Source organism: Ochlerotatus camptorhynchus, unplaced genomic scaffold (assembly GCF_037179485.1).
Source record: "Ochlerotatus camptorhynchus isolate MF236.1 unplaced genomic scaffold, CSIRO-AGI_Acam_v1.1 ptg000052l, whole genome shotgun sequence".
Lineage (NCBI taxonomy): Eukaryota > Metazoa > Arthropoda > Insecta > Diptera > Culicidae > Ochlerotatus > Ochlerotatus camptorhynchus.
This window is the reverse complement of record NW_027040542.1, coordinates 2,066,608-2,092,970: the sequence shown is the minus strand read 5'-3', so window position 1 is coordinate 2,092,970 and position 26,363 is coordinate 2,066,608. Positions and strand designations below refer to the sequence as shown.

General features: G+C 40.6%; 3 protein-coding genes across 8 annotated transcripts in view; 2 read left to right on the top strand and 1 right to left on the bottom strand.

Annotated features, from left to right (window-relative positions):
* Window positions 1-16,792, top strand: part of LOC135717223 (embryonic polarity protein dorsal-like) — a 40,396-nt gene extending 23,604 nt beyond the window's left edge. For 4 of the 6 annotated variants that reach the window (XM_065239205.1, XM_065239204.1, XM_065239208.1 and 1 more), the window contains 3 exons: window positions 14,111-14,530; window positions 14,600-14,994; window positions 15,053-16,792. In XM_065239205.1, coding sequence (XP_065095277.1) covers window positions 14,111-14,530; window positions 14,600-14,994; window positions 15,053-16,792 — 2,555 coding nt within the window. Of the gene's footprint in view, window positions 1-12,232; window positions 12,447-13,605; window positions 14,009-14,110; window positions 14,531-14,599; window positions 14,995-15,052 lie in introns of those variants that run through there. The other 2 variants (XM_065239209.1, XM_065239203.1) reach the window with 2 other exon arrangements.
* A 104-nt stretch (window positions 16,793-16,896) lies between these two features.
* On the top strand, window positions 16,897-19,283 carry LOC135717226 (uncharacterized). Its single transcript, XM_065239212.1, has 3 exons — window positions 16,897-16,981; window positions 18,377-18,445; window positions 18,508-19,283. Exons 1-3 carry the CDS (start codon window positions 16,966-16,968, stop codon window positions 19,134-19,136), a joined length of 714 nt encoding a protein of 237 aa, XP_065095284.1. The 5' UTR covers window positions 16,897-16,965; the 3' UTR covers window positions 19,137-19,283.
* Window positions 19,284-21,345: 2,062 nt separating this feature from the next.
* GABA-B-R3 (gamma-aminobutyric acid type B receptor subunit 3) overlaps window positions 21,346-26,363 on the bottom strand; it is a 28,550-nt gene continuing 23,532 nt past the window's right edge. Inside the window, exons 3-8 of the mRNA XM_065239202.1 lie at window positions 24,826-24,969; window positions 24,485-24,760; window positions 24,090-24,155; window positions 23,837-24,022; window positions 23,230-23,774; window positions 21,346-23,166 (exon numbers count right to left, since the gene is read on the bottom strand). Of these exons, the coding sequence (XP_065095274.1) occupies window positions 21,468-23,166; window positions 23,230-23,774; window positions 23,837-24,022; window positions 24,090-24,155; window positions 24,485-24,760; window positions 24,826-24,969 (2,916 nt within the window). The 3' untranslated portion in view covers window positions 21,346-21,467. The remainder of the gene's footprint in view (window positions 23,167-23,229; window positions 23,775-23,836; window positions 24,023-24,089; window positions 24,156-24,484; window positions 24,761-24,825; window positions 24,970-26,363) is intronic.

Sequence of the window (26,363 nt, the reverse complement as noted above, 5' to 3'; positions counted from 1 at the left end):
CTAAACTCTGCCGGCAAGCAGCGAGCTGCAGCCCACATGAGCATCCATAGAAAGAGGAAGAAGCCGCATCGCTATTGATCGGAATCAGTAGCTCTTCGTGAGTCGCTGTGGGCCATCTATGTCAAGCGCGTCATACTAAAGAGTATAAACAGAGATAACACCACTCAAAATCCTATTCCTACACAAAATCCAAGCTCCTGCTGCAGTTAAAAAATAAGATTTATTATATAAGACCACGTAGTCCTACGTCGTTATTGCGTACAACCCCATAAGGCTGTCCCTTGTAGTTTTTTTTTGGAAAATATCTCATTGAGTAATATTAGTACAGTACCCTCCCGCTCATCTCGTTAATCGGAAAGTATTAGATTAAATAGTAGAACCACGCATTTGAATGCATCGTGCTGTAAATTTTCTGATTTTTGCTGTAAGCATGCTGTCTGTTTGTTTTGATTTTTTAATATGGGTCAAGGATTAGCGAGTCAAACCCCGATAGTCGCGGGGTAAAACTGTAAATCAATGACAAAATGTCGAAAAGCAAATGATCGAAGGACAAAAGGTCGAATGGAATTTAGAGAGGCAAGAACTCGAATGGACAGAAGGTCGAACGAACAAGATCCAATAGAAGAACGTCATATGGACAGAAGGTCGAATTAAATTCAAAGGAACAGAAGGTCAAAAGGTGTTTCGAATAGTTTAAGTTTGAGTGTTCAACCCAAGCACCATTTCTAGAATTATCAAGGTTTTAAAGCGCTTTTCTACACACCTAAAAAAAAATCATGTATATCTTGGTGCTCTGAGACTGACATATGCGAGCGTCAACATAAAATTGAGTAATAATAGTCGCAAAATTCAACTCAATTAAACGTACTTTTCAGTCTCGGAGGACTTAATTTTACATGAAATCAGGCATAACATTTGATAACGGCACAAAAGCATTTGTAAACAAACATTCTAAGGCCCTTTACACGCGAACTAAAGTACGCCCATGCAAACCAATACCACTTTCGGAAAGATGATAGTTGCCCCTATGCGATGATGTTGTTGGTTTGCGTGGGCGTACTTTGGTTCGCGTGTAAAGGGCCTTAGAAGGTTTTTTTACAAATGCTTTTGTGCCGTTATCAAATGTTATGCCTGAAATGTGTGTTTACGTCTCATCCTTTATGTTAAAAATGGATTCCGTCACGTGTAAAATTAGGTATATCTAGGTGTGTAGTCTAAATCATGGTCTGTAGTTTAATGTAGTCTAAAACCCACATTTTTACATGGAAATAGCTTTTAACTCGCAAATAACTGCTCAGGTTTTAAAGAAGGAAATAACTCCAACAGAGATATATAAATCTCGAATATATTCAGTTGCAGTGTTCTATAGCTTATTTTTTTCAAAGAACTGCTCATGTTTAAAAGAAGGAATGAGTAAGAAATAATTTTCGAGCATTTTTATTTGGAGTGTTCAAGAGCTTATGTAGTATTATCTGTCAAAAACTGCAAAAGTTTAAAAAAGGATTAGGAAATAGGAAAGGAAATAACTATTGTCATAGAACGTAAACAAACATGTCACATAAAATTAACTCGACGAAAATTGCGATTGATTGAATTGATTTTCTCGTTTCTTTCAACTGATTCTTCTGTCGAAATAGACGGGCCCAAAACATTACATTTTAAATTTTCCCAGAGGTTGGCTCACACCTTTGAATAAAATGGTCTAGTTTGAAATGACAACCTGGTTTGACGATCTTGACTAAGCATTTATCCATTGTTCATAAGAAATGTGGAGCAAAACGGATAATCTGAGCACCCTAGAATTCACAGTATCGGAAATTTCACACAGTATTCTTCAAAAACTTTCCATAACACAAACCTCCATACCAGATCTGCAACTTGACATTAGTCATCATTGGCTAGACAGCCAAACACACAACAGTGGCTGCATCTGTCCCACCATCCAGTGGTTGTCTGTGCCCTGAACGACCAGACAACATTAATTAATGTGATGGTTGAGTAACACTTGTCACTCGATCTCTGGGCTCAGCAGCATTTGCTAAACCATTAATTTGCTACTCTGTTGTGAATCATCCCACCGATGAGTGAAATCCGATTCTCCAATTGAGTTGTGATAAAAGATACACACCGGTTTCCCAGACCGTGCACTTGAAAATAATGAATGACTCAATTTCAGATCTAAGGCGCACGCTAGAGCGAGCAGCGGCAGTTTCTGTGAATTTCGTGGAAATTCTTAATGATCTGCTAAACGCCGTTCGCTTCGTCGCCATTGGGACGTTTCTTACACACCCAGATCCCCGTTGTCCCTCAACGTCAGGACTAACTTAAATCAATTACGTCATTACGGGACGGCAACGAGAAAAAAAAGTTGAAAATTTGGCGACACTTTTCCTTTTTAAAAACAACTCACAACTCACTCGTCACCGGTTTGACGATCTAAGTAGGCTTGCCATGTGTGCGCCATCATCCGAGCGATATAGGGAGACCTACACGCGCACCGGCAGTAGGCGACGACGATTATGAATGAAAATGTTTGAAGCACCACCCTGATCATAGCTTTATAAACTCCTATATCTTAAATCCTGACTGTTAGTGTTAGTCTGCACCTGAGTGCGACCAAGTGGCACGAAGCATTCACTCACAGGTTTATTTTCGTATCACACGATCATGATCAACCCGCCCCAGAAGTGGTGAAGAAGATCACGTTTTTTGTTCGTCGCCAGTTTCTCTTCGTCCCGTTTTCGCTTGGTTAGGTCGGTAATTCACGAAAATTTTGCACGTCGTCGTTCGGTGATCTGTTTTGTGCTCTACTTTTTTTTCTGTGATTTTTCTCTGTCACGAACGATGCGTTCAGCATTATTTATAAACATTTCCTGACGTTGCGTCATTACGCCTGTTAGGGTTTATTTTTTTCTTTCTTTTTCTATCACTCGTTTCGTGTTCGAGTGAGTTTTGGCGAGCGACTGGTGTCACAATGATTGGCAAAATTCATGTTCAGTCAATTCTGTATTTACGCGATTGGTTTCGATTTTGCCCTCATGCAGGATGTGTTCAACATTTTTAATACCACGGTATTTTAGTTTGCATTAAATTTGATTGGAATTTGAGATCAGAGAGAATGAATGAGATACGATCAGATAGGAGGCGAAAAAAAATCGCGTAAAACCAAAATTGAGTGTTCCTACCTTCATACATCACTTTCTGATTGTCAGTGGGACTTCATCACACCGTATGTTTTCTTTTGTTAGGTGCTCAAATGTGTCGTTTCCTAGAATTGTTTGCTTTTTGTGAATGAATGATTACGCACTAAGATTTTCACTTCACTTTTTAATGGGGGCGACCCTGGCGTAGTGGTTAACATCCATACAAGTCACGAATGACCCAAGTGCGTTAAAATGAATATTATAAAAGAAACTGCGCTTTTTCATCTTCCTTTCTAAGCTAATTTAATGATTTAAAGAACATTTCCGGTTTTTTTATGGTCTTCAAGTGCATTCCAAGCCTTCCCACCTAAAACTATGTTTAAGCCAAAACTTGAGTAGAACTTGTAGCTTTTATTCGCAATGATTAAAATTTCAATTTTTGGTGTAATAACTCACATATTTTAATAAAGACAAACGGATGACTCACCATGCATTTAAACGCATTTGATTATAACGTAATTTAGTGATTACAGATTTCTGACGTTGCTAAGCAATTTTTGCCATTGAAAAAAGCAACGCCTGCCTATCTCTTGTCTCTACTCACTTGCTTTGACCCTGAAAACTAATATCTACGTTTCCGTACCTGCAACCAGTCACTGTTTATGTACAGATTTTTTTTTTTCATTCCCTCATGCTCTTGCCTCTCCTCTGCAGAAAAAGGAGAAGTTACAGCATCTCCTGTTCGGAAACAGAACTATATTTCCTTCGCGTGTACTATAGTTGTATACCCTTAAATATTGCAATCTATTGCATTGCCAGAAAACTACACCAGAGTTATCATCGTTTGAGAAATTGACTAAGTAACCAGTACTAACTTTAAGTTAAACTCAAACACTCGCATCCAAATATATTCGGCTACTTTCAGGCCGATTTCATAGTGAGAGCGAAGCGTTGAAAATAATTTAAGGAATATTATCAAAAATGGAAATTCCCATTATTGATATTATTCCTTACATTCGCCTCTTCGCTTCTCTTCGCTCTCACTATGGCATTGGCCTAAGACCACAATGTACATTACAAGCGAAAACGACTTCACCGCACACTGCTGTCTCTCGTGTTCGATACAGTCGACGATCGATAATTTGAAACCTCTCAGTCAAGTTCATTAAAAGCCAATTGCTTAACCTGCTTTATCCATACACTTCAACCTGTAAGCCCTAAATTAGTCCATTCAAAGTTCACCAAAGTTTTAACAGTTGAACAAATCGCTAATCATTTCTAAGTGTGTAGCCGATGTTATGGTTACAACGATGTGACGAGCAATCAAAGATACATTTCCATCATTCTTTACAATACAAACTGTTTATATTGGACTGGAAGCTGGTCGTTTTGACGTAGGACTACGATTTCTATATGGGGGTACTTTGTGAAAACCGAAAATGGAACACGTAACAAAATTATGAAAGACTTTGAACGTTAATAACTCAGCTGCCCCTGGACCAATTTCAATAATTTTGTCACCAATAGATCAGAAATATTTCTGTTAGTTTAAAGACTTTGTCATTTTTTAATTGAAAATTGCACGAATGTGCAATTTTTGCTATGATAATTAAAATTATCACCGATTGCCTGCGAAAAGCAATTTCCCTATCACATATTTCAAAGTTGAATTTCATCCGGTCTCACCAAACGGTGTTTATTCAATCACCGCGTGGTGAGTATAGTCGCTATATTCATAGTCTAGCGGATAGAATCTCGGGAACCAATTGAGCTGTCAAATAGCGGAACCAATCGAGCAAATCACGACCAACAACAGAAAAGAGCACATCAGCAATTCCGAACAAAACTTCGGAAACCGTTTTCTCGTGATTCAAGGCTTGCCTACGCAAAACTAACACTATCTTTGGGTTGGGAAAATATTCCCCTATCCGATGATGCCCGTAGTTTGCGTTCGATTGTCGAGGAAAGAATAATCAACGTTTTGTTTTTGAAAGTTGATAGGACCTTTTCAATTATTGGTCTAAAATATATTGAATTGGTTCCGCTTTTTGATAGATCGAAATTCTATCCGCCAGACCATGAATTAGCGACTATAGTGGTGGTGTTCTCTAGTACACAACGAAAGGTTCCCCGCAAGCAGCTATCTATCAAGGCTGGCCTCAACCGGTAATCGGATTCAGTTCCAATCACCGTGTGTGGTGGTGTCCGGTCGTCGCCATCAGCAGCAGCAGTGCTTTCGGCGCATGGCGTTGGACATTGTTCTCCAGTACACAACGAAAGGCTGCCTGTAAGCAGTGAGCTGCAGCGCACATGTGCATCCATAGAAGGAGGAAGAAGCCGTAACGCTATTGGTCGGAATCAGTAGCTCTTCGAGAGTCGCTGTGGGCCATCTGTGTCAAGCGCGTCACCCTCATTCCAAAAAACATACAGCTCACCAGCCTCATATGTGTTTAACACTCTAATAGGTCAGCACACGATCACGACAAAACTGTCCTTTTCAGGACCACCATAAAATTGTAAAATAGTATTTTTAGGACATTTGTCAAGGTCATCAATCGGATGTCACTTCCCATATCAGGATAGAACTGGAATAAGGGCGTAGCAGCTTTTGTAAACAATGACTTCTTTCGATCATGTATTAAAAATCAAGGCTCGCGCACGAAAATCAACATCACCATCGCGTAGGGTAAGACTTCCCCTACCCGACGGTAATGTCGGTTTGCGGGGGCGTGCCTTGAATCCCTAAAAATCATCGATAGAAGTCTTTTTTTACAAATGCTGTTACGCCTAATTCCAGCTCTATCTAGAAGGCAACATTGGTGGTGCAATTTCAAAAATGAAAGTCGGTCGCGACATGAAAGTGGTCTTATTTTGATCCAGAGATGATGGATTTTAATTCTTAATACGCCATCTGTTAAATTATGAGCATCCATAGAAGGAGGAAAAAGCCGCACCGCTATTGATAGGAATCAGTAGCTTTTCGTAAGTCGCTGTGGGCCATCTATGTAAAGCGCGTCATACTAAAGAGTATAAACAGAGAGAATCCTACTCAAATTTCTATTCCTACACAAAGCACAAGCTCCTGCTGCAGTTAACAAAACAGATTTATAATATAAGACCACGTAGTTCTACGTCACCATTGCTTACAACCCCATAGGGCTGTCCCTTGTAGTTTTTAAGTGACCTGGTAACTTTTTTTTTTAAGCTGGTCATATAAAGGTCACTATTTTCGACTGAAAGCCATTAAGGCACTTTTTTTCGTTGAAATAGTCACTTGGTTGAAAGTCAATTTTTTGACGAGTGAAAAATAATTGTTAGTGGTTCAATTATGTTTTGGTATTACGTAATGTTTCGATACGCCCAATCCATTTTACTATCCTCATGATTTTATTTAATGCATTTTATTTTTTTAATTTAAGTTTTTGTTCGATGTTTGGAAATCGAAACCAACGTAATTTTTCAAAAGATTCCATCGAATTCAATAATAATAATAATAAGAAAGTGTGGAATTTAGGGTGGTCTTTCTTCCAAAAAAACCAGCAATGAACCGGGAATCGAAATCAGGCGTAAAATTGGCGCAAATTTCGTTGCATTCTCAAAATATATTTGTATATGTTTTGATCGAATTATGTACTTTCTTCTCTGCTTTATGAATTTTGCTCTACTTGTGTAGATCCCTAATTTTCAGAGGTGAAACACTAAACGATGTAATTTTCCTTGGTCAGAGGTAGAGAGTCATTAAAAGTCTTAGTTGCAGGCACAAATCTATTTACTAAATCCTCCTTCTTGAATTTCTTGACCGAAATTTTTTAATTTCTATTACCTTTGCAGATTATTTCTTAATTTTTGCAAGGCTACTTTTCATAGAAAGCTATGGAAGTTTATTTAGAATTTTCATAGAATCATACCAAGATGTCTTCAGAATTGCTTTCAGAGGATTCCTCTAAATAATCTTACGATTCTCTCTAGCATTCCCTTGATTTATTTTCCCCTGGCACCCGAAGAATGTCTTTGTCAGGGATGCCAGGAGTATTTAAAAAAAATCTTTGACGAGATCTACGAAATGTCTTCACATGTCTTCACCTCGCTATTTCTAAAATTTTCAGGCGGGAGAAATATGTTCAATGTTTCCAATTTATACAACTGAATCATTACAGAAGTTCAGGGAATTCAAGAAAATTTCGTAGGAATCAAGGGCTATTCGTAGAAGCTAAGAGAGCGGCATTTGATTTTACAGCACTTTGTAATAGTTCAGGGAACGGTGTACAGCTTCAACCAACATCATAGATCATCAGGAATCTTCATTGGTGCTCAGAGAACTGCGTTGAAATTTTGGAAACATTCTAGAAGTAGATCACATCTTAGGAGTTCAACTTATTTTGTAAATGCTCGACGAACACAGTAGAACCATAGAGGTAACTCTAAGACCAGAAGATCCCGAAGAAATGTGCTCAAATTTTTGGCTCACCTCTGGTACTATCTTCGGTCCCCTCGAAACGTAGGAAAATCCACGAACCCCTCATTTTATCATTTTATGTGTAGTACTAGGATTTCGTCTAAAATGGGGTACGCTTTGAGATGTACTTGGGACCAATAGGCTAGTCAAGTAGTGAGCCAATTTAAAATCGTTGTTATAACTGCATTGTAAATCGTTAAAGTGCAGAGAATTTTTATCAAACTCAACCAATTTTGCAAAAGTTCAGAAAACTTTAAATAAACTTAGTTGAGCTTTGTAAAAAATCATAAAAACTTCGCAAAAGTGGGAACTTTGTAATAGTTTTAAAAACTGTGTTGATAAGGAGATTAACATCAAGAGGCCTTGGTGTTAAGGGGTTTAATTTAGGAAACCTTTTAATACTTCTGGGACCTTGTTTAAGTTCCAGGGCCGTGATGTTGAGGAGTTCAATTTCTGAGAAATTTCATCAAAGCTCAGGGCACATCGTTAAATGTTAATGGACTAGAAATAGTTCAGGGACTTCCGTAGAGGTTCAGGAAATGTTAGTAAAACATAAGAAAACTTTGCAGAAAATCATCAAAATTCTCAAAAATTCCAAGAACTTCGTAGATGTGCAGCGAACTTCATAGTAGTTCAGCGAACTTTGTGGAAGTTTAGCGTATTACGTAGGAATTCGATGAACTTCGGTAAAGTTTGTTAAACATTGTAGAAGTACAAGTTCAGTAAACTTCTCTAGAACTTGTAAGTTTTTAGGTAGATCTTCATAACAGTTTACAAAATAATTGATTTTAAAATTGCTCAATGAACTTCCTCGAAGTTTTAGCAACTTTGGTTTGGAAAAATGTTCAGCAAAACTAAAATAAATAGTTTAGGATCTTCCCGGAAGTTTGGAGACAATCGTAAATATTATGAAAAAAATATAATTATGGAACAAGGAAGACGGCATGACAGACTATTTTCGGCAACCCAAATTGAAACACTATTTTCACTGGATTTTCTTACGAAAACACTTCGCTGAATGCATGCAAACGGTTCTTTATGCTTTCAGCTTTAATTTGACTATATTTTTACCACTGAGAAAAAGCAATCTAGCAAGGTTTTCTTGAAATGCAACACACGCACTACAAATTGTATGTGATTTCGAATTGCCGATAATAGAACAGCAGATTTACATGCATTTCAAATGAAAAGGTTGCCGAAGAAAAATTGGTTGCCGACAATACTCACTCTCACTAGAGAAGATTGGAGCTTTGTAAAAGCGTTTCAAAACAGTTTTTGGCAATTCTTTCGACTGAAATTGTTAGAGCAGCTGGCAGCAAAAGATTGTAAACAAACCAATACTGCATATGTGAGCGTTCCTTAGAGAAAAAGGCTATAGAAAGAAGGTCGCTGCTTAGGTTGCCGAGAATACGTAAATTCCCCTATTTAATGTGTTGCAGGAAATTCTAAATTGACAGCAATCGTGATAGAAATTCGGTTGTAGTTTGTATAAGCTATGACAAAATCATGAAAGTTTTTAGACAATGACTTAACTTCCCACGAGTTTGCGAAAATTCCCTTAAGTTGTCGGTACTTACCACAAGTTCAGGGAACGTTAAAAACGCTCAGGGAATTTCGGATAAGCTGAGTGGTATGGTGAAGAGGTTCAAGGAGTTTCGTTTTTCGTTCATATAATAGAGTGGTTATTCAAGAAACGTCTTTCTTTACTATACTGGAGGTCACATTACGAAATTGAAAATGTGGCATGTAACGAAAATGGGGGGTGTTTTCAAACGCATATTTCTCAAAACCATTAATGGGAAATATGTCATGCAGTATCTCATTCGACGGAGACATTATCCAGCAATTTTTTGGTGTATAGTACAAATAGTGAAAATAATTAAGCAATTTAAAAATTTAACGAACAAAATGTGATGTTTCGTGAAGCAGTCAGAAAAGCGGGTGGAAGACAAGAATCATCGCTTTACAGCTCATGCAAAAATCAGACTCGCAGTGCGACTGCTCAATCGACGGTTTTCATTTCGGCGAGTTGATCGGAGCTCAGAGTAACGCAAGAATGAGGGGAGGCGAAGAGCAGCGTCCATACAATGACTGCCTAATCGCTCCTACCGTCTACAAACCAATTCCACCAAGCTGGTCATTCTCTAAAACCGGGCCTCATAGGACTAGGAACTGTAATTAAAAGTAATTGAAATTTCAAAAGAACTAAATTTGAAAAGACGCATCTGTGTCGCTTGATAAGTCATACATGTAAACCACACAAATACAAGAAATACACTTAAAGTATCCAAGACTTGACCGTAGATTTGACGTAGGATTACGTGCTCGGTATGAATATTTGGCAACTATGCTATGGGAACCACTATTTGCAGGCAATCGGTGATAATTTTGATCATCATTGAAACAGTTGGACATTTGTGTAATTTTCAATAGTGACCTATTAAAAATTGATAAAGTATTCATTTTAGCAGCTTGGTAGAAAAATTACCAATCGATTGGCTTGTTCAGAGTTTAAATCCATCCGCTATTGACAGAGTTATAAATGGTCAAAACCTGACCACTTTTCGTAACGCGGTCGATTGCACCCCCAATATGTTGCCGAAAGACGTAATCATACGTCAAAAAAAGTTCCCACCGTCATTTACAGCCAGGCAGTGGAGCTGATCGGAGCTTGGAGCCAACGCCAATTCAAGAGCCATCCTGCAACGAAGAAATCTTAAGCCCGGCAGAGTTAAAGCTGGTGGCCGAGCTGAACGAAAAGGAATAACAGTTAAATAAAACCAACAGTGAGCATTCATAAGGGCGTATACGCGATGATCGATTCTCTTCATCGATTTTCTCTTTTCTTAATAACTCGCTAGATTTAACGTTTGTCGGTGCGTTTGTTGTTTCTTTTGAAAGCCAATACAACCTATTACAACTCTACATTGAACAAATTCTACAAAATTGTTTCGCTTAGCTGTAGCAATGCAAAGAGAAAAACGATGAAGAGAATCGATCATCGCGTATACGCCCTTATGCATGCTCACTGTCGAAACAATCTTTTGTTTGCTCAGTCACCAGCTTTCACTCTGACAGGGGCCTTAAGCGATAAACGCTTCTGCCAAATCACATCCACCGTCAGCTCCAGCCTGACAGTCGTGTAAGTTGGGCTAAGTGACAACACTTACTACAGAGGGATAGAAGAAGTGGAATTCTTCATCCATATAACTGTCAAATCTCTTCTACCATCATGTACAGTTCAGCAGTCGGAGCTGGTCGATGCTCGGAGGCTGCACCAAAAACGAAAGATGCCTGCAATGAGAATTTTCGGATGTCAGTATAGGAGCGTAAGAAGAGCAAATTTCCAGGGGTGTTGAGAAGAGTTGATCTTAGTTTTCTTGTAAACGTAAACGTTTGCGGGAAATTCACACACTTTCAAATGTCTCCATAATGAAGACTTGTACAGTTAAAATCCTTTTAAAGAATATTAAGTTTACTTGACATATTCCATGTCAAATGACGAATCGATATGATACGACAATCTCCGATTTGGATGAAACTTTGAATAATTGTTTGTTTTGGTCATTTGACCTAAAATTTGTTGGTTTTGAAATTCGCAATTCAAATGGCGTATTTGGATTCAAACACAACGAATTAAAATTGCACCGACTTTACCTTCGTTTGTTCTGGCTAAATGGAATGACTAAAATAAAATTCAAATTGTCTAATTCCTTCCGTGCTTTTCGGAATTCCGAAATATGATTCAAAATGAGCAACAGCTAAACTCATTACACGTACCTAACCACAACAACCGAACAATAGATCACGCGCTATCGAGGTTTTGCCGCTGGGTTACAAACGGAAATCAATAATGTTTTTCAACTGGAATAAACTCACTAAATCATGCTACTCTAGGTATAAGACAGTGTTGTACTTCGTTGTAATCACTCATTACGTTTGTTCCAATATTAACACTCATTGATCTCCAAAAAAAAGATGCGCTCCTTGCTAATCCACTTGTTCCTCTTTCATCCGTAAGGCGAAGAAAATCTAATGGCGTTTCAATGCGTTAGGATGGAATTGAAACTCATCGGACGAATTTGGAATCAAGAAGCAGTGTTAGATTTCTAACAATATCTCAACAATTTGTGCCTCTTTATCAAATCCAACTGTGACGTATGGAAAGGTGAATAGCTTTAGAAGTTATCTTTTATAAAAACATTTATTTTTTGTTCAAACCCGTTCAACAGAGAGAAGTAAAGTCCAGGTTATGCTTAGTAGGACGAAAATTAGATCAACAAAATTAGAAAATTTAACTGAAAAACAAAATCTGTAGTACACCGTTCCACAAAGTTCCCATAATCGCATCCTGCCTGTAGCTCGAGTAATGTTTTTCCTTTTACTTTCGCACACTACCGGTGGAAGAATAACTGCTCCATGTGTATAGGAAATCCCACAGCACATGGGACAGTTATACGTCCACCGGCAGTATGTATAGTGGTTTAGCTACCGTCATGGGATTCGATCGCCGCCAAGCGAGAACGATGAGAAACGCGAGAGCGAGAGATCAAAGGAGATTAGCGAGAGCGCACATTTTCCCGACGCACGACTTTTCCCAATCGTCAAGTCCTCGGAGTCGGGGCGCTCATTTTCCTCATTCAGTCTGAGATTTCTAAGCAACCGCGCAACTAAACCGCTACTAGTAGTGCTTCCGACGTTTTCTTCTATCGCTTCAACAAGATAAAAAAATCTTTCCGCAAGTAAAACTTTCAAGAAATCAGCTTAAAATTCAGTGCTCAGCGTTTTTGTGAGTGAAAAAAAACAACGACTACACGGACCGAAGGTGGAACGGCGTTCAATTTATGGTACTTGTCACCGTCCGTCATGGCTTGCTAGATGTTTTCCATTGTTCGGTAACTGATCAAGGCAATCCGTTTTCGGGTGCGGTCTACAGGAATCGATCGCGTGAAGCCGATTGAAAAGGAAACTGACGATTAATCGAGTCAATTTTTTTTAAAACATTTTGATGAAAGAGGAAAATTTTCTCACCATTAGCAAAGTGAAAAAGATCCACCTCGCAGGGTGCAACCCGGTTCGATCGTTTGCACCGCACACTTACACCCCGGGGCTGCCAGAAGAAGAGAGTTTAAAATTGTTTAAAAATAGATTTTCTCCATTTTCGCCAACCCATTGCGATCGCAGCCTGCTGCTCTCGCATTCTGCCCCTCGGTGTATGGGTAAGTACGAACGGATTGTATTCAAATCACCGGTTCATGCACCAACAAGCAACCAGTCGGAAAAACGCGTCCGTTTCGAAGAGATTTTTCTGTCGATCTGTCTAGTGCGAAATTTGAGAAACGAAATCGATCATTAACGATTGCGATCGATTGGTGGATGTTGGTGTAGGTGTGGGAAAATTTATAAACTATGTTGTTGGCAGCTGGACGACTTAGAGATGATTTGTCTGAATTACCATCGGGACGACCGGAGGAGAAGCCGTTTGATGGAATCAGGCGGCGCTCTGCCAGTCAGTGGTTAGGGAAACAAGTTGTGGAAAACATATGATCGCTCCGGAGAAGTTGGGAAATGAATTGCGGATGGATATCTATTTATAACAGACGCGTTGAGTTTGATTTTTTAGGTTTTTGAATTTTATGTTCCCTGCTGTAGAATTCTGTGATAATTAGTGGCATCGGGAAAATAAGATCATTGAAATTCATGATTCGAGTGACCTTTGAATAACCTACAAGTAATAAATGGAAACACTCGATCAGATTGACCCATTTCGAGAGCAGTTCGTATGTTGTAAACAGATAGGGGTTCAATGAACAATATCAAATTTATCAATGGTTGGAAAGTTTTTCACTTATTAGAAGTGTATTTCATACACACCATAACAATATTGTTAGTCTCTTGTTCCACTTGCATCAGTCATATTTTTTCATCACTTGTAAAATAAGGCGTATTATTTTTGAGGATATTTGTCAATGATTGTATCGAGTTAAGTTTTCAATGTAAATGATTTTTATACAGTAACAGAGAACAACAAGTGAAACAAAATACGACAAACAAAAACAGTCTAGTGAAACAAAGCAACCTATTCTCACCTACTGCGACGCTTCAGACGACAATAAAATGTCCTTCCCATCGCGATCCGTTCCATCATTTGTGAAAGCCGCCGACGATCGCTACTATTATAATTCATCCGCTTCCTCGTCGTCGTCGACGTCCTCGTCAGACTATGAATACGAGAATCTTTTTCATAAACTTGATCTGCTTAAACGATCCCCCTTGGCTGGGTTATACAACTACGTCGTCCATCATGAAGATACCGCGAAACCTCCCCCGACCTCAACCGACAAAATCCCTGTTGTTGAGGTTACTGAACCTTGCGATCCACCACCAAACCCCAAGCCCAGTCAGAAAGGTAACTACATTGACCATGATCAGTCCGCCGAACACTTCACCCCACGTGTCTGCATCGCTTGGTAAACACTCACTGATCATTCATTTTGTTCTAATTTTGCAGTTGACATAATCGACCAAGAGATGCCACCGACAGCGCCAGAAAAACCGTACGTCATCCTCACCGAGCAGCCACAGTCGAAAGCTCTTCGGTTTCGGTATGAGTGTGAAGGACGTTCAGCCGGGTCGATTCCCGGTGTACACAGCACTCCGGAGCAGAAGACTTTCCCGAGCATCGAAATCCATGGCTACAAGGGCCGAGCAGTGGTGGTGGTGTCCTGTGTCACCAAGGATCCACCCTATCGACCCCATCCGCACAATCTGGTCGGCAAAGAAGGCTGCAAGAAGGGTGTCTGCACGGTGGAGATCAACAGCAGTACCATGAGCTATACCTTTAGCAATCTGGGAATCCAGTGCGTCAAAAAGAAGGATATCGAAGAAGCACTCCGCTTACGGGAGGAAATCCGGGTGGATCCGTTTAAAAGTGGGTTTCTAAATTCATTGCCAGCATTCAAGTCCCATTTCTAACGAATGCTTCTTCTTTCCTTTACAGCTGGATACGGCCACGCCAGGCAACCTGCCACCATCGATCTCAATGCCATCCGCCTCTGTTTCCAGGTATTCTTGGAAGGTCAACAGCGGGGTCGGTTCACGGAACCGTTGCAGCCAGTTGTGTCCGATGTGATCTACGATAAGAAAGCGATGTCCGATCTGGTGATCTGTAAGTTAAGCGACGTTACCGCCCCGATAGCCGGTGGCAGAGAGATTATTCTACTGTGTGAGAAGGTCGCCAAAGAGGACATTGCCGTGCGGTTTTACGAAGAACAGCACGGTAACATCGTGTGGGAGGACTACGGTGAGTTTCAGCATACCAACGTGCACAAACAGGTGGCCATCTGCTTCCGAACGCCACGATACCGAACGTTGGAGGTTGAACAATCTGTCATGGTGAGTTGCTTTTACAAATCTCGGATTGATGATTTCAATAAACAATCCTCATTTACAGGTGAACATCCAGTTAAAGAGGCCATCGGACGGTGCTACCAGCGAGCCGCTGCCATTCGAGTTGGTGCCACTAGACTCAGGTAGGCGTAGATTCTGGGCACTTCAGCGTGATGTACTTAAGAATGACTCTCCGGAAAACGAGGTCTTCAAGAAGATCCTTCTGGAGAGTGCTGTTCAGGTGGAGAAAAAGACTCCCCCAATCCAGGAATCCGATGAAGTCATTGTGTTGGATACTCCGATAGCCGAGAACAAACCGATCGTGACGGAACAGATCCCCAGCGATCAGAAAACGACCGAATGGATCGAGCGAAACGAATTCGACGACGTTAACAATAATAGCGTGGTTTCCAGCGACGACAATCAGTTGTTCTCGAACGTATCCATTGAACAGCAGGTTCCGAAAGAGGACGAAGACAAAACTCTGAACGAACTGCTGGAACAGGTGGCGGAACTAGACGAGATCTACACTGACCATCAACTTCGTCGCGAAAATATGATCATTGAGAATGAGTTGAAGAACTTGGAGAAGACCGTTCCTACCGGTCTGGTTGAGAATGGGGATAAGATGGATATCGACGACGTCTTTGATGATGCAGCCACATACACTAGTCTGCAACGTGCCTTCAAGAATCCGGTTTCACTCTCTTTAGGTCCCCCGGTTCCACCTCGGCCTCATTTTCAGCTAGAACTGGAGCCTGGTGTCTACGATGCCGTAGAGCCCATGCTCATCTGTCCACCCATGATTGAAGTTAGCTCATTAAAACGCGAAAGCAAAGAAGATGAAAAACTTCCTCCTCTTCCTCCGAAACGTGCTAAACCCAGTTCTCAGAATAAGGAAAATGCCATCGTCGATACCGGTGACGAAGCTATTCTCCACAGTATCATTCGCAAGGGTTCTATGCGCAGTCTCACCCCACGTCCCCAGTCAGATCAGATTATCATTATGAAATCTCCCGACAGTCCCCCCAATAAGAAACTTCCTCCTACTCCTCCTGCCTCACCTACTAAGAATGAGTACGGCACGTTACCCAAAAGTAAGAAACCAGGCTTCTTCTCGAAATTGTTCTCTCGCAAGAAGAGCAAATCCGATCTTTCCGCCAGTACAACCACTCTGACGCAGAAGAGCACCTCAGGTGCTTCGAAAGAACCAAGCTTGGCTAACTTTAAGTCAAACGATTGCAGTCGTGACTCGGTACGTAGCAAGGCTTCAGTTGTTGAAAAGGGTGGCGAAAAGCGGAAAGCTGGTAAACCAGTCGCGCGCAGCGTGAGCAGCGTTTCCTGCAAGCGTCCGACCACCGAGTCCAATCCAGATGTTATCTACATCCCATTGAAGGGCGATGGTCCCACGACTAATCTAATTGCTCGTACTGGCAGTGGTACGCATCTTTCCCTGCCGGGAAACGATTCATACGAACGGGCCAGTACAGCTTCTCTTCCACCCTTGGATCGAAAGACGGTCAGTGCCCTGCAGCTGGACGTACCGATGCAGGATGGCAATTTGGAACTCGTAGCCATTGCCGATGCTCGAAGTATAAAAAATCTAGTCGAAGGAGACTACGGCATCAAACTGGATCCCAGTGTAGATCTAACCGAGGCTGAACACTTTGCTCTCTACACCTCAATAGCGCCCAATGCTTCACTCAGCGAGTTTGACGAAACCTCCGCCTATTACGCCTCAGTTGAACCCGGTCCACTTTCACACTTACGCCCTAACAGTACAGCATACAGCGCAGACGTCTAAGCATCCTTACATTTCGCATCTAATTTTCTCCATATCATCCCTAGATTTTAAACGTTAACAGCACAACTCAACAACATTTATTGACAACTTGTACTTATTTCTATGTGTTTGTAGCCAATCCGCAACAGAAACGCAAACGGCAAAAGCTTAATACCTGGGACACCCCAGAACACATGCCAGAAGCAACCCGTAAGTGTCCCCCAGTATCTTCCGTGATCTCTCTCTCTCTATCTCTTCCACCTTTTCATATTCTATTCCGCTCAAATTCTGCGCATTTAAGCATCAACTCATCATTATGTTTTACAAATCTTCCATCACTTTTCATCACTCATATGTACACTCACCCCCACAATCACACCTAACTATACTACTGGTTGGCGGTCTCCTTAGTTAGTTTAAATGCGCGTCGTTGAAGCGCCTACTTTGTCGCGCGGAATGCGCTTTGGAATTTGCTCTCATTTTGCGTGGCCATCTGCGTTGGAACCACTATAAAAATACTCAATACATTGGTGTTGGTTGGTATCATTGGAAAACATAATAAACTGGTGTTGGGAGCTTTGTTTGTTTGGGAAACTGTTGCTCTATCCACAATGAGAATTGGCCAACGCAAACGTTGTAGATAAGACAGGGCAGGAATTAGGATAATTGGTATTATTTGGAAACTGTTAGCATTTGATGGCGACAAAAAGGTCGATAAACAAACAAACAAACAGAAAAACAAATTGTTAATTGGATAGTTTATATGCGTAAACATGTTGATAAATAAGAAATGCTAGTCAAAATCATAACGATTACCATAACTAGTCAAACTTGATCCTCAACTAAGTCAATATTTGGAAACTGTTGAAATTTGGAATTTGTACTCACTAAAGCAACCGGAAGCCAAGTAATCATCGAAGACTTTTATTCTGGAGAAAGTGGAGGAAAGCGATGATTTTTTTTTACTAGGAGAGTTTTTTTAGGCGTACGGTGAATGTTTTCTACTTGACAGAATAATAACGATAAGATTACTTTTACTTATAAAATTTGTATGTTGATCATAGGAAATAAAAAAGTGAAACCCAAAATCGAATATAAAATATAAACAATTGTTAGCTGTACTAGCACCTATTGATAGTCCTAATATTTTTTAAGATCTGGATTTTTTGTCACAACGGGCAACTAATGGTGCAATTGAAAGTGAAATAAACTATACATTGAAATCATACATGATCCAAAGGTTTTCTATCTGTCAGCTAAAGTCACTACGTTCTAGGTTTGGTTAGTACATTTATTGGTGAAGGTTTATTGCATATTGTAACAAATGTAAGTTCTAGTGTCCTTAATCACTCTACGTTATGTGAGCTTTCCTGTTGGTTTTAAAGCATGATTTTTGTATTATCTTGGGTTTCGGTTTGTTTTAGCTTCATCCATTTTTCACCTATCGTTGATTCATACCACCAATTGGTTATTTTCATAACGCAACATTCACTTACTTTAACCATTTGATTTTTGCATGTATTGTTTATCTAACAACTGGATTGATTGCAATAAGCAGTGGAAAAAAATACCCTCATAATTAATGTTGATTCCTCGTTTCCACAGACCATGCCTACTATGGACAATTGCCGGGTTTAAATGTACCGGGAGATCCTATCAAAACTGAACCCAGAGGTGAGCTCAGTTTTTAATAAATAATCTAACACATGTTTACTTAATTCTTTGTGCGCTTTCAGATTCACCAACTCATCAGTTTCCCAATTTCCCAGGTACCTATCGTCCTACGAACGAATCACCGTCTCCGATAGAGCGGTCTCCACGGTACGGTGGAACTACACCAGTTGGACCGACCTCTCCCTATAATGCTGCCGTTACCAGCATAACCCCAACACCGGGTGGTTATCAACCCAATCTTAACAATGATTTTCTGCTGAACAATCCGCAGTTCCAGAATCCGTACAACTTTGCCACACCGTCCCCAACGAACGGGCAACCCATGTATCAGCAGTTGCCAATTCAGCCAGTCCAGCAGCCGTCCCCGCACCAATTCCAAACGCCCTCTGCCGTGAACAACGCACAACAGTTCAATTTGAGCAATCTCGTAAACCTCCAGGAGGCGTCACTCGGGCTGCCCGGCCCCAGTGGAGTCCAGCCTACTGCGATTTTTCAGCCAAGTGGCAACACGAACGAGCTCAATCTCAGTAGCCTACTGTGTATGGATTCAGCGGAGCTGAAATCGCTGATGGCCAACATCTCTACTTCGGACATCAAACAGGAACAGCAACGAATTCAGCAGGAAGCTGAAACCCTTTCGGACAGTTTCACAAGGCTAACTACGAACGGGTTAAATAACCTAGATAAATAGTATATGATGAACAAGTGAAAGGGGAGGGAGGGTATTTCGAGCAAGCGATCAATGTGTACATAAATTTTACCAATTAACACCTAATCTGTTAAGTTTTGCTTTGGACAGTTTAAAACAATGTATTTGTTTTTGATAAAAAAAAGGGTTTTTGATTGTTGATCCGAAACAACCCGAGATTTGCCGGCACTTCTTCTAGGTTCATAGTGTTCAGACTCCGTATTCGTCAGCCATACAAATCCAGGGATGGAAAACTTGATAGTTGATCAATGGCTTTGTAATTTTTCAATAATATTTTACCGTTTGACATTGATGTAAATGTAAACAATGAATTTCAGAAGATTTTACTTGGGTGTGCATACATTGTGTTTCAGAGCAACTATTGACCAAATTTGAGTGCTCTAGGACCCTGACAATAATAGGTTAAGGTATTGTCGAAGCCAACATTTCCCCTACCTAATAGGGTAGAGTGCAACTTCGTCGCAATCTACCGTTCTATCGAGATAACATCAATGAGCAGCAGTTACATGCCAAATGATGAATCGGGAAAACTCGACCTTCTCCGATTTGCATGAAACTTTGCATAATGGATCATATCATTCGAGCAGTTTAAAATGACATTTCCTACCACTCGAACTTTAACGTGGAACAATATTTTGATATTTTTTCTTCTACAACCTCGAGAAAATAGGGTCTTTTTTGTAATATGCTTGAAAAATCTGGAATTTATTGTTTCATTTCCGTAAAATCGCTGGTAGAAGGTCATCTCAAAACTGCTCGACAATATGATTAATTGTGTGTTATGGACAATCATCCATATTATTGCAAAAATCGCTAAGAGGAACAGTTTGCATCATGTGAACCATGTGGTGAAAAGCGGTCATTTTGTGTTGATTGGAATGGTTTGAAGAGCTTGGTATTAATCTCTTTGTATTTGTTGGTTTCCTATAGATTTCGAAATTGAATGAAGACGTTTCCCTGATGATGAGAAGATCTAAGAAGGGGAGTTTGCCGTCTATCCCTTTTTCGTAAGTAAATTTGATTTCCTTGTGAACGTTGCTTATGGCCTCCAAAATTTTGCATAAATCGTCCCTTTTGACAATGCTGAAAATGTCATCCACGTACCTACACCAACACTTGGGCCACAAATTCCTATCCTCCAGAACATGTTCTAGGCTAGCTTTGAACAATTCACATACAAATGGGGAAAGCGAATTGCCCATAGGAGCACCTTTAGTTTGTTTGTAATAATTTCCTCTGAAAATGAAATAATTTTCCTCCACACAAAGACGAGTAAGCTTGAGCTAGAATCCTCACGTTACTTCAGAAGCCAGTCCTTTAAAAGGCAGATATCTTCCTTTACTGGTACACTCGGAAAAAGTGCCTTGACATCGTTTCATTTGGCATGACTTCATCTTCTTGAATCTCTCCTGATGCCTGAAGGTGATTTGCGAATTCCTGTGTGCTGTTGCAAAGAAGTTAGGCATGTTTTCAAATCCCTCTATTAGCTATTTAACAAGCTTAGGAGTGGGGGATCCTTCAGCCGAGATAATCTCTTTCATTTCGTTTCCTGGTTTGTGAATCTTTGGTAAACCTTTGATCCTAGGTAGAATAGGGATTGACATTTTCAATTGACTCGTCTTGTTGCCAATAAACGCCTTGCACTCTGCCTAAACTCTCTTCGGTGTCAGTAAGAGTTCATTTTCTAGAGCTCTGACCAAAAGCATTGTTAATCAGTAATATTGTCTCTTTACAGATGCAATATTTCTTAGTTGTATCAACCTGGTTGAAGTGCATTGGATTCACCGCAGAAATTACGTTAATTGACAGTAATAGAATGTGAACACGATTGTTGTATAGATGTAATTGAGCAGCCATATTTTTCTATTTTGCTGGGTTTTGGTCTACAGTATATCGTAATATATATTGTTCATTGGGCTTCAAGTGCGTCATCTATCGACTACATGACGAAATTTTTTTTAGATTAAAATTCGACTCCAAGGATCAGGGGATATGTCGATTAGCAAACCGCTGAACTTTCAATTCCTTCCACGCGCTCCTGAATTGAGCTTACCACCATTTAAAATGCTATTGAACTCGCAGCACAGTGTAATGTGACTATGATGACACTTTCAACTCAACTACTTACGTTTGTGATCGCCAGTGCTTTATATATATATAACTCAATAAAACATACTATTCACACAATCTACCTTCGCTTTGACTTTATTGCTCTACAGAACACAGCACTCATTTGTAATGATCTATTGACTAATGTTAACCCGACATATTTGGTTATTGGTCATCTGTCTAATCGCTCATCCTCCTCCATCCTCAACATTGACCAACACTTTTCGAGAATGAATCCATCGATTTCCACTTCATTTTTGGATCGTGATTATTTCCCTGCAACATCTCACAACTCTTTACTGTCAGAAAGCTGATTTTCGGACGATCAATCGCCAGTTCTGTCATGCTACTGGTCGGACAAACGCGATGGGGAAACCTTGGTGATCCCTTGATCTTTTCCCGTAACGTTGGAGCGATTGACGATCGCCTATTACCAGCACCTGCTGAAGGTAGCACAAAGTTCACCCTCGGTTCAGATCCCGTTAAGCGCAGGTCTTCGTCTGATGGCTTATTGATCGTAAAAATATCTGTTCGGCTACGATCACCCAACGAAGAGATTTCATCCTCTGCATCCACTTCAGCAAAGATCGTTAGTTTAGATGGCAGTACGGTTGCAACATTTAACCCTCCAACAACCGATGTCGTTTTATGTAATCGTGCTCCAAACAGATTCCGGATTCGATTCAGTACTCCTCCACTATCCTCCACACTGCATGATCGGAATCTTGACAATCCCAATCGATCTCGACCCGTTTCGATCTGTGGTTGAGAACTAAACGTAACATTGCGTTTCATTGGCGATAGCATAGGATCAACCGAGGGCCAGCTCGCCCGCGGTATGATCGGTGGTAGGACTGATAGTAACAACATTGGTAGGCCACCGGTTGCACTGGTATTTTTCGACGAATTGTTACTGAAATTTTCCTGAAATACCATTGGCTTGATATTCGGGTCCGACGATCGTGAAGACGATCGGGAAGATTTTTCGCTTAAAAGTCTCTCCAATCGACTGATTTCCACATCCAGGATCTCGATCTCTTTTTTATAGACACGGTTCTGAACTTCCACTCGAAACTGAAGCTCCCGTCGATCGTCTACCACAAACCGTCGGGTATTGCATTCCATTTTAAGTCCCATGCTATGGATCACCGGATCGTACACTTCACCCTTTTCAAAAATGTCTTTCAACTTTGGAAGAAACAGCAGACATAGTGTGGCTGTCGTTGAGATTAATATGAATCCTGCCGTGATCACGAAGGCCAACGTTACCCTCTCGTACAGAAGGTTTGCCAAAACCACTACGCTAGCGCTGGTGATCACTACACTGTACACCGAAATTCCGATGTACTGTGAATCATTCAAAGCGGGTATTTTTACATTCCGAGTCTGCCAGGCCATGTAGACACCCACGATCAGCAGTAGTCCCTTGTAGGCATACAACATCCCAAGCCAACTCTCATAATGCCTCGATCGACATAGCTCAACTTGAGGCAAGTACACTACAGTCCTGTCAGTGGAACTAATCTCCAGGGTCAAGTTGTGCAAGTGTCGCTCCATAGGATCCGCCGCCATCCAAAACGAAACTACAGAGGCATCCAACAGTAGCAGTGCACCAATCACCGAGATCAACTGAGTGTCTCTCAAGATCTTATCCTTACACAATCCCCCGGCACTGTGGGTGAACAATCGATAAACGCGGAATGTCTTCGCAAACATGGATCCGAACGCGAGCGAAAATCCAGCCGAAAGAAAATAGATCCTTGCCATACAGATCGTCGAGAAGGTCACCGATGACCATGGAAGCGTAGAATGGTCCAGTCCGAGTAAGATCGTTGCCATGTATACCAAAATGCAGCCGGCGACTGTGATCGTGCTCAGTTTTGGACTTGATAACTTGATGGCCCTGGAAAGTAAACGATCATGGATAATATTACTGTGTCCAAGAAATACCTCCAGCCGCACTTACTTTAGCTTTCGAAAGTGTAAATTCAGCCCAAGAAATAACAGCGAAATTCCAATCCCAACCATGGATAAAACCACTACCGCGTAGAACGCCAACGGCGAAATAGTGTCAACGCGCAGTCTCAAAATTCGCTTCGCAATCGGCACCTGTTCGGATTCCCACTCCACCGATCCGCACTTGGGGCATCCGAAATCCAGCGAACTGTTCTTCGGGTAGTAAAATGCGATCAACTGCAGTGCACCATTTTGAATCTGATGAAACGAAGTCGTTCCAACGCGATCGGCACCGTCGAATGAAACCGGACCGGAAATACCGTTGAACTTCAGGCTATCAAACTGGTGGAGAAGTTCTTTGGCCATGTCGAAGCGGGTATAGTCATAGTGAGCCAATCGTGTTCGGTTTAGATGAGCCACCTGTGTCCATGTACGTTCGGCACCACGCAGAGCCAACGCGATGGCCCACACCGCATCGTAAGTCTGTGGAGCGAATTGCGATACCGAATCCGTTACATTCATGTCTGACAATTTCTGGAGAAAAATGTCATTTGTCTGTAAAGGAAACTCTCGATTATGTGAATATACATGATTATTATTGTTTGACTCATGCATACCAGTCCACTCAAGGCTGTCCCCATACCAACGATACTGTTATAGCTGGACACGAGCAGAACGTTTTCGACTGCCTTCAGCAGAATCGGCAATGGACATGCGGGATTCTGCACAAGCCACCAAAATGAAATATGTGTATCTTGAAGTATCCACGCATATTCAGTTCCAAACATACCCAAGTAGTAGGCCTAGAATGAAAAGGAACACAACTACTCTTCAAACCTATCGAATTAATGCCTACTGCGGTTTTTGTACCTCGCAAAATACCTTCGGAGCGATTTCATGAGAAAAACTTCCAATAATCACTCGGATGTCTTTATCCTGAAAGCAAAAATAAAAATCTGCATGAGAAAAAATACACCGCTCAGGAACAATAACAGTTCATCTATTTGAACAACCAAAATCTTACCCCAAATCGGCATCATTCCGGGAAGGAAACATTACAATACTACGCACTACTACTGAGAAAGGGTCTACGGTGTGGTTCGAGGATACAACAATGCTACGTGTGTGTAAACATTTTTTTACTGCATTCATACTGTGAACAGGATACGTATGATAACACGATAAACGAGATAAAAATATGGCTTATGGGGGAATAGAGAGTTGGCAGAGAGGGAGGGTTGGTCGGGGTCTTGACAACATAATACCCGTAGCAATTTGAGCTGCTCCTTGAAATCAGTTTCGGCAAACGAAATCGTGGCGGCACAGGTGATGTTGGCCAGTTCGAGCTCGGTTACCAGGTCGTTCACTGCCAGCGAGTGACCTTCTTCATTTTCCGAGAAGGTGGCTACCGTGTCCCAGCCAAAGTGTTTGATAAAGGCAATTCGGGCGGGATTGTGCGAGGAATCCGGTGCTACCGTCCGAAAGAATAGAGGAAACTCACGACGATCGCTCAGCGCTGGTGACGTTGAACCGAAGGAAACCTAGAAAGATGGTGCATTGATTGATACTAGTTAGTAGGCGGGGGTTGTCTTAATTGAACGCAAACCTGCACAATGTTCCAGTATGGAACGACCTTGGCTAGGCTTTCGGTGACTTCCGAGCAAGCAGATCCTAGCACCATGATAATCCGTTTATCCTGATGGGTGTAGAGAGCGTGGAAGAAGCGATCAATTCCAATGCCCGGATCGCACTGAAATGAAATAAACAAACAATTAGCCATGCGTCTCCATCGATGGGTGTTGGATTGAAGGAGCTTCGATTTGTATGAAACTTTGCGTAATTGTACGCCATTTTCAAAATGGCCTCAATGAAATTTTTCAAAACATTGTGGCACGGAAACGACATTTCTGATCGAAATGACGATCGGTCTCAGACATAAAGAAAAAATGTGTATTTCGTGGGGGGAATAAACAAATCATGTTTTTTTTTTAATTTATTTTACGGAAAAAATATAAAACGCCAAAATCTTAAAATGTCCTTGCCAAATCTTGTCCTTTACTAAGGACACTTGAAAGCTGACAAAAATCGTAGAACAAGAACTTTTGGTCAAAGTTTTGATCAATCTTTTAATTTTGTCGAACCTCTTAACGGAATCCCTTTATGGGGAGCTTTTTTTAAAGTGTTGATTTATTTCCTTTCCTAGTATCTTTTGAAAGATACGCGTATTTCGTCTACTACTTGCAGATTTCATCAGTGCCAAGTGGTGTTGAGTACTTGACACTGATTAAGTCTGCAAGTAGTAGACGAAATACTCGTATCTGTCAAAAAATAAGTAATTATGGAGGAAATTTCAAAAATAGAGTCAAGAAAAAATCAATGAGAATTGATAAAACTACATAACAAAATTTCATTAAGTATGCTCCACCAAAATATATTGCTGTAAACGAACTCCATTATTTTCAGGAAAAACAACACCAAACAGAAATCCATTTTCCAACAATACGTGTAAAACAGTAGTTTATAAAAAAAAAAATCAAATCAGTGAAGTGATTGTATGATCACTTTTACTTGTTGTCTAAGATTCTATGTCATTTCTGACCTATTACTTATAACCTCAAAAGGTTCGTCACCCAAAAAAATGGCTCATGATTTAAAGAAGAAATAAGTAACTTTTGAGTATATTCGGTTTTCAAAATCAACAACCTTTCAAAGAATAGCTCATGGAAGAAAGAAGTAGTCCACTCCAAGGAAGAAACAACTTTTGGACATTTACGGTTTGATTATTGAACTTTAACCTGTCAAAGAATAGCTCATGATGCACAAAAGGAGTCAACTTCAAGTGAGATATGTTTTGTGAAAAATTGTACACAGCTCATGATATAAAGTAGGCGTCAATTCCAAGAGATAGGAGTTTTCAAAAGATTTTATTTCAATTAACAACTCAGGATAATGAAGGAGTCATCTCCTAGAGATTGAGATAAATTTTGAAATTTTGTGTTTGTTTACTTAAATTGTATTCGAGTTTAATTTATTTGCTTAACTCATTGTATTGATGTTCTTCTTCTTCTTCTTCGCATTTCAAGCTTATTGCACATCGCATATTAGCTTATTGCGTGCTCTCAACTTAGTGTTCTAAGATGCACT

Bases quoted from the DNA above. Each gene is read 5' to 3' on its own strand.
- LOC135717226 (XM_065239212.1), top strand. The intron at 18,446-18,507 runs GTGAGCTCAGTT...GTGCGCTTTCAG, and splicing joins TATCAAAACTGAACCCAGAG to ATTCACCAACTCATCAGTTT.